The sequence below is a fragment of the Cynara cardunculus genome (genome assembly GCF_001531365.2).
Source record: "Cynara cardunculus var. scolymus isolate 2C chromosome LG 13, CcrdV1, whole genome shotgun sequence".
Lineage (NCBI taxonomy): Eukaryota > Viridiplantae > Streptophyta > Magnoliopsida > Asterales > Asteraceae > Cynara > Cynara cardunculus.
Window position 1 is genome coordinate 39,572,712 of NC_037540.1, and position 8,189 is coordinate 39,580,900.

General features: G+C 31.8%; 1 protein-coding gene across 1 annotated transcript; it reads left to right on the forward strand.

Moving 5' to 3' along the window:
- Positions 1–7,050: 7,050 nt before the first annotated feature.
- LOC112525961 (vascular-related unknown protein 1-like) lies at positions 7,051–8,189 on the forward strand. Its single transcript, XM_025136297.1, has 3 exons — positions 7,051–7,523; positions 7,631–7,693; positions 7,778–8,189. The coding sequence occupies exons 1-3, from the start codon at positions 7,092–7,094 to the stop codon at positions 7,934–7,936; spliced, it is 654 nt and encodes a 217-aa protein (XP_024992065.1). The 5' UTR covers positions 7,051–7,091; the 3' UTR covers positions 7,937–8,189.

Sequence of the window (8,189 nt, forward strand, 5' to 3'; positions counted from 1 at the left end):
AGGTTTTAAATCTTTATCCTTTTATTTTCTTTTAAACGTTTTCTATTTTGACAAGTACTCATACGAGTATGTTTTGATGTGAAAAGACTAATATCTACATTGGGTAATTTGTCTGAGTACAAATGTGCGACACATGGTCGACAAAGATTCAAGAACAGTAAAAGTTAAAGCAGGAACTTGTTGCCATAAAGACTAAATCCAAGCCGAAATGATCAATCAATTATGTTTCTTGAGACATGACTGGCCCAAGATGTGCCTACACAAACAAACAGAGGAAAAAGTTCAAATGAAAATTTAAAACTTTCGAGAATGTAGGAACCAATCCTAAAAAATACATCTAATCCCATTCTAGAGCCCTTATCAGAGATAATTACTATAAAAGGGCATAATAGAAAGGGGTTGTTTGTTTACCTCTTAATAGTTTCATTAAGAGGCAATCTCTAAATCGTTAAGAGGTTACATCTTGTTTGACAAAACAAAATTTGTCTCTTAATGGTTTTAAAACCATCTGAATGATTTTGTATCACGGGTCTTTCTTAACCATTCGGCGCTCTAATTGCATTACAAATAATTATCAAACAATTATATTTCATTTTCACCATATCATGAGAGCCTCTTAATCATTTTAACCACTTAATCATTCAGCATCAAACCATTCAGTAATTGCGAAACAACCCCTAAAATCCTTTTATTTATTATTCACTTGAAGTTGTACATAGAGCATTCACAATATATAAACAAAAATTAAAAGTTCATGTATGTTACTATTATAATGTATGGTTCTTATTTCATTTTATGTGGTTTTTATATATATTTTTAAATTTTATTCTATTATATTTTAATAGATCTAATTATAATAAATAAATAAATATAGTTCAGTTGATAAAGAAGTAAGATGACTTTATCCAAATTATAAAAAAAAAGTATTGACGAAATATATACGGGGCCCACAAATAAATCAGAAGAAAATCTTACCATTCTTATTTACTATTGTAAAAAATGGAATTGTGAAGTATTTTTAAAATAATTTTTTAAAGCATCTTCAACAGATATGTTATATTTTATACATTTATTTTTTAAATTTAGAAAATTTTCCGTCCTCTTCTTTTTTTTCCCTCTATTTTTAGAACAAAATTAATACAATTGTTGAAGATTGTTTTTAAAAAGTCTTTAAAATAACAGAGTTATTGAATATGCTGTAAAGAATGACCTAAATATTTACGTTTGCTTGCTTTTATTGCTATCTCATGACCCAAAATAGTAGTTAAGAGCATATCTAATGTAAGGTTCTTATAACCAAAAAGTGAAGTAAGGGGCTGTTTACCCAATTGCTTACTCGGTAAGCACTTACCTATAGGAATCAACACTATGATTTATTTTGATGCGTAAGATTTTAGTAAATCAAAACATATCGAATGCAACAATTTACTAGGTAAGCGTTTACTCAGTAAGAGTCGTTATCCTCACTTACCGGGTAAGACTATCCATCATTTTCATCGCTCTTGCCCGGTAAGATTCTTGGTCCTTCTCATGTTCATCCGATACGGAAATTTATCCAGTAAGCACTTATCAAGTAAGAGTTTAGTAAACGGCCCCTAACTTGTATAAACTAATATTATTGAGAGTTCTTATAAGAACTCCACTCTCTTTGAGTTTTTGTACAAGAACCTTGGTTTTTATCATGAAGTTTGTGTGAAGTGACAATTTCCTAATTCTTTATCTATTTTATTGACTTTATAATAATTAATGATGTTGAAAAAAGTACATGAGACCTAAAAAAAGAGGTTTTAAATTTGAGTTTTTAATCTGATAAGTTAGAAGCGATAAAAAATGTTAAAAAAAAAAGAGTTTTTGTAAGGAATAATTGTTAGGGTTTTCTATTAAACCAGCCATTTATGGGGAAAAATTAAGAAAAATAACCGTTTTTAAGAGTTTTAGCGAAATAGTCATGAACTCCGTCAATTGAGGACGGAATACAAGTTTTATCAGTGGTGGACCAATTTTTATTTTGCACAAGTCAAAGTAGACGTGCACCACGTGGTTGAAGATTAAGACGGACCCAAGAGCGGTTAAGCAAGGATCAGTCGTGAGGACAGAGGAGGACCGAAATGTTTCTGATTGATGACGTCTTAATTATGTGACACAGAAGTAAAACGTTAAAAATAATCGCATTGTGAATAACGCTGAATTTTTCATAATGTCAAACAACATATAATCATTGATTCTTACAGCTCTCAACTTTATTGTAGTCTCATTAATTATCGCCGTTACATATATATACCTTCATATATGAAACAACACACACACACACATGCACACCCAGAGCAGTTCTGTACATTTCACATATGAAACTTGATAATTCGTAAAAAGTTACAAATCAGTTCTCATGTGTTATTTCATTTATAAAACAACATGTGTGAAAAGTGTAGTGTTTATACAGTATTGTTTTATACGTGAAACGTTCATGACTGCTTTTTTCACATACAAAGCAGTTCTGTACATTTCACATATGAAACACTATTGTATAAACACTTCATTTTCACATACGTTGTTTCATAATCGGAATACATGAAAATTGGTTTGTAAGTTTGTACAATTTATTGTTTTTGTAAATGATTACGCGTATGCATATAGAGTCGTATTCAAGAGGAAAAAAACCACAAAAAATAAAAAACTGAGCAACATCCTGATAACCATTGATTAATTTTATAATCCAATGATTGTTAAAAATAACAATGTATTAAACGAAAAGTATCAAAATGGTGCATTTTCATTAATGGATAATCGTTTCCATTTATTGAGATGCCTTAAAATAAAGGAAAGCCACCACAAATTACGAAAACTTCATTTATCCTCCAGAAAAACTACGTAACTTTTTTTTGTTAAAATAAATTCCACAACCAGTTGTGTTCTTCGTATTTTTGAAATTTGTTTATTTTTGCTCATCATTTTCAGTCTGGGCTAGATGCACATGTGAATGAGTCGTTGTATTCACCGTCTTTTAATTTTTGTGTTGCATGCACATGTGAATAAATCAACATATTCATCATACGGAAGTGCTATCGAATAAGCTGTTAGGGAGGATTATTTGAGTTAATACCGGCTAAGCAACCTTTAAAGCAGCTATCTGTTCGACCAGTTGGTCTCACAGTCAGACAGGCTTATACCATTACGCCTACTCCTTCTTCTCCTTTAGGATAGGGTCGTCGTTTTTTTATTGTTTTGCAATAAATAGCGAAAGCGAGACGACTTCTCAATTGAGAAAAGACTGGAATGAAATTTTCAACTTCTAGGTTGTATGGACATATTGGTTGTATGAACATGTGAATAAGTTATCGTATTCATCATCCTTCATTTGCTAGGTTAAATGCACATGTGATTGAATCACCGTATTCATTGTCTTTCAGTTTTTGGGTTGCATACATGTGTAAATGAGTCACCATATCCAACGTCCTTCAAATTTATTGGTTGAATGCACAAGTGAATGAGACATCATATTCAATGTCTTTCAGCTTTTGGGTTGCAAGCACATGTGAATGTGTCAACACATTTAACATTCTTCAATTCTTAGGCTATACACATATGTGAATTAGACGTCATATTCAATGCTTTTCAGCTTTTGGCCTACATGCACCCTGGGTCAGCTCCACCCTTCGGGCTGTGTTTTCCTGTGAAACAACAAAATTTTAGGAGTTAAATGTAAGTTTTCTAAGGTCTTTAAACGTGAAACCATAAGATTCTTCCATAGATATAACCATGAACTCTAAAACTTTTAAGGGGGTTTATATGAAAATTTAAGGAATAAAACTCCATGGTTCTTGGAAGTTGAGAATGGCGGTTGGAGATAAGGGGTTGTTTACCAAATACTTGCCCGGTAAATGCTTACCAGTAAAATTTAACACTATTATTTACTTACCAGGTAAGATTTTAGTCCCTCAAAACGACATCGTATGCAACAATTTACCAGGTAAGCGCTTACTGTGGTAAGAGTCGTCGCCCTCACTTACCGGGTAAGACTCTTGGTCCTTGTCTCGCTCTTACCGGGTAAGATTTTTGGTTCTTACCATATTCATCCGGTGAGGTAATGTTACTTGGTAAGCGTTTGGTAAATGACCCCTAAGTTACGGTTTTTACCCTTCAAATACTTTAATGTTTTTAATTTGCTTCATTCTTTTTTCATTCTTCATTTTTATCATATTAATTAATAACTAAAATACATTAAAAAGTACTTTTTTTCACAAACTGCACCATTAGAGAGATCCTATCGATCGATATCTTCAAAATGAACCTAATATTGAATATTTTTAATGTCAACACAAATAAAAAATCACACATTTTAACATTAGTACATTTGCCTCAATGTTTGTCGTTGATTATTCTTGAAATTTTTCTAATAAAATTTAGCATGAATAATAAAGTGAAACGTTTTAAAAAAGCATAACGTGAATTAGGGCTGTAAACGAACCGAACGTTCAGCGAACCGTTCGTGAACCGTTCGGCGGGAAGTTCGTTTATGTTCGTTTATTTAATAAATGAACGAACATGAACAAATTTTATTGTTCGTTTAGTTAAACGAACGAACATGAACAAGGGTCTCGTTAAACGAACGAACATGAACAAGGGTCTCGTTCGTTCATTTATGTTCGTGAACTTTCGTTCATTTACCGTTCGTTTACATTCGTTTACGTTCGTTTATATTCGTTCGTTTATATATTAAATTTAATATATAATCTTTTATTTATTTACTTTGAATTCAAATAATATTTATTTATGTTCATTTAATATGTTCGTTTATGTTCGTTCGTTTAGCATGTTAACGAACGAACATAAACGAACACGAACACACCTTATTTCTAAACGAACGAACACGAACACAAAGATTTTCGTTCATTTACCGTTCGTATTCGTTCGTTTGTTTGGTTAAGTTAAACGAACGAACATGAACATGCCTCCGTTCGTGTTCGTTCAGTTCATTTACAGCCCTAACGTGAATACAAATTTTTATTAACGTTTTTTTTGGTAAAGGTTAATTTGTTTATAGTGATATAACAGTGTTAACATAATAACATGCTAACTAACTTTTTAGGGTTATTTTGTGTATTTTTGATGCTCTTTGTAGATTTTACGGTTATATGTTTAACTAGAGTTAATTTGGATTAATTTTTAGACTTCAGGTTTTTTTTGTTAATTCAAAATCTCGAATTGGATCCTAAATTGACGGGTTAGTGTGAGCTAGGTTAGTTGATAGCTTTCCAATGTGACCTCTGATCAGAAAAGATGTCCTAACCATCCAACCGCTAATCCATCCCCGTTATCCATTGAGCCTAAAATTCCGGCTAGAAGCATACAAGTACTGTAATGAGCCTCTCCACTAATCCCGTAGGTTAATTTGCTATATTTAAGGTTGAGTTGTTTATATTTGAGGTTAAGATTTCTGTCTCAAACCGATTCATGTAGATTATCAAGTGGAAAACTGGAAAAACACCAATTATCGTATAATTATTTTTTAAAAATTATATTACAAAAATTATTTTGTGATACCACTGTCAGAAAAAAATACTAGATCCGCTATTATCATGCACATGTGAATAATTCATCATATTCACGTGGTATAAAACCCAAAAATACATAGTAGAAAAGATGAATGTTTGCATATTGTTACTCATTCACATGTGCATAATCTTCAAGGACCACCAAGGTTTTTGACCAGTATTAATAAAGAAACTAAAGGGGATTTAAAATCATATATAACTAGAAATGATTCAATAACAATTAACTCAAGTAATCTTCTCCATTTAGATACTACTCATACTTCATCACCATTGAAGATCGGGTAAAGTTGGAGGATTGAACAACTGAACGAGTTCTAGAGGAAAGGAAGGAAAAAACTGTTTCCATGAAGGTTAGAGATATATAAATATATATATATATATATATATATAGAGAGAGAGAGAGAGGACGTTTCAAATACAAAACATTTCATTTGTACAACCAATACAAACCAGTCAATTGAGATATTTATGAAAATAATGAGAGTTTATTTATTATGATTTAAATATTTATGAAAAATGACTATGGTTAATTAATTATGATCAATACTTTATATTAGAATACAATTAAAACTTTTATAAAATCACATATTCATCAAATTAAATGGACGGTTGAGATTGAGTTGTACTTGTTGTACAAATGTAAAGAATTGTATAATAATTCACCTCTCTCTCTCTGTATATATATATATATATATATATAGAGAGAGAGAGAGAGAGAGAGTGTGTGTGATTACCAAGAGAGAGAGAAAGAGAGAGATTATCCTAATTTTAGGTATTTAAATTGAAGAAAAAGTTACTAATACTTTTATTTAGGTTATTCTCTCTAATAAATGTTAACATTTATAAAATCCCTCCTTTTTAAATTATTTACAAATACACCCCTTGATTTTTTTTTATCCAAAAGATAAAAAATGTTTTTATTTTTTGTGGTCACGAAGGTTCAAATGCGATGACTCCGCACTATCTACAGAGCAGGTAGTCGTCTATAACGAATTGGATATCTAAGTTAATAAAAAAAATTATTTTTTACTTTGTTTTTCCTTAAACCTCACATGCACACAGTCCCTAATAATTCCCAAGATGTGGTTGTAATTTGCTTGTGCTTTTTTTTCTGTTAAAACCATTAAATGCATTTAATTAGAAAAACCATCAAATTTCAAAGGTACTTTTTTAACATTTGAAAGTTCCATTTGGTGAAGCTACAAAGGTCAACCCTCTATGCCCCCTATCATATTTGTTTCCTTCTTTGCACGTCTCTCTCTCTCTCTCTCTCTCTCTCTCTCTCTCTATATATATATATATATATATATTTCTTTCTCTCTCTCTCTCTCTCTCTCTCTCTCTCTATATATATATATATATATATATTTCTTTATTCTTCTGTTGCAACTCCTTCAATTAACTTCCCCAACTCACTTGCCCCCACCAAGATTCTACAAATGGCTACCATTTTTCCTTATATTATTGTATTATCTTTCACTTCTATATAACCAACCTTCATTCATATTCTTCTCTTTATCTCTCTCTCTCTCTTTCTTGATGGACTCAGATCATTCATCATATTCATCCATGAACAAATCTATGGCTGAATCAGAGACAGCAACAGCTGAAGAGAGTGGTTGGACTTCTTATTTTGAAGATTTTATGGCTGCCCAACAAAAAGATCATCATCAGAATCATTCATTCACTGATCATTATCATCATCATCAGAATCATTCATTCACTGATCATTATCATCATCATCATCATCATCACCACCACCACCAGCAGCAGCATCTTGATGATCAACCAGTGGTGTCTGATGCTGTTTCTCATGTCGAATGGAACTATATCGATCAATCGATGAGTGGCGCAGCCCCCAAATTCCCCAAGAAATTGAATCTTTTCAAGAAAACTAGTAGAAGAACAAGAGAGATTCTTTATGATGATTCTTTAGAAGATACTGCTAGTTCTCCTGTCAACAGCCCTAAGGTCTGCACCATAACATGATTATACATACATATATATATATATATGTATATACTTCTTTTACAACTTAATTCAGTAATTGAGTGATATTTTCTATGATCTATGGATAGGTTGGGAGTCAACAGATGGGGTTTAATCAGATAAAAGTAGATGATATTATACAGAATTCTTTGGTAACTTTCTACCAACTGTTAGGACTTCTTTTTTCTGCGAAAAACAATCGTTTCTGAATCAGATTTGGAGTTAAATCATTGTAGGAAAAAGGAGGTGGCTTTGATGGTCATTTACAGCTACAAAAGAGGGAAGATCAAAGCAGGGAAATGGTGTTTGATCAAGACAACAACAATGGAAACACAGACTTGAGGAAGAGAGGATTATGCTTGGTTCCTTTGTCCATGTTGGCAAACTATATCTGAAAATCTCTCTCTCTCTCTCTATATATATATATATATACACCCCCATGCAGAAGAGTTGATGGTAGAAACTGTATAGAGTTCTTAAATAACTTCAAGAAGAATGAAGCAGTCCAACTTGAGACATTGCAGATATCTGTAAAGCCCAGTTGACTATAATCTAATCATTTAGCTACCGATCTCCTTCTGTATCTTGTAAATTTATGATGATTGTAATGATTTTTGTTTATTACAATGACGCGACGGTTCATACCCT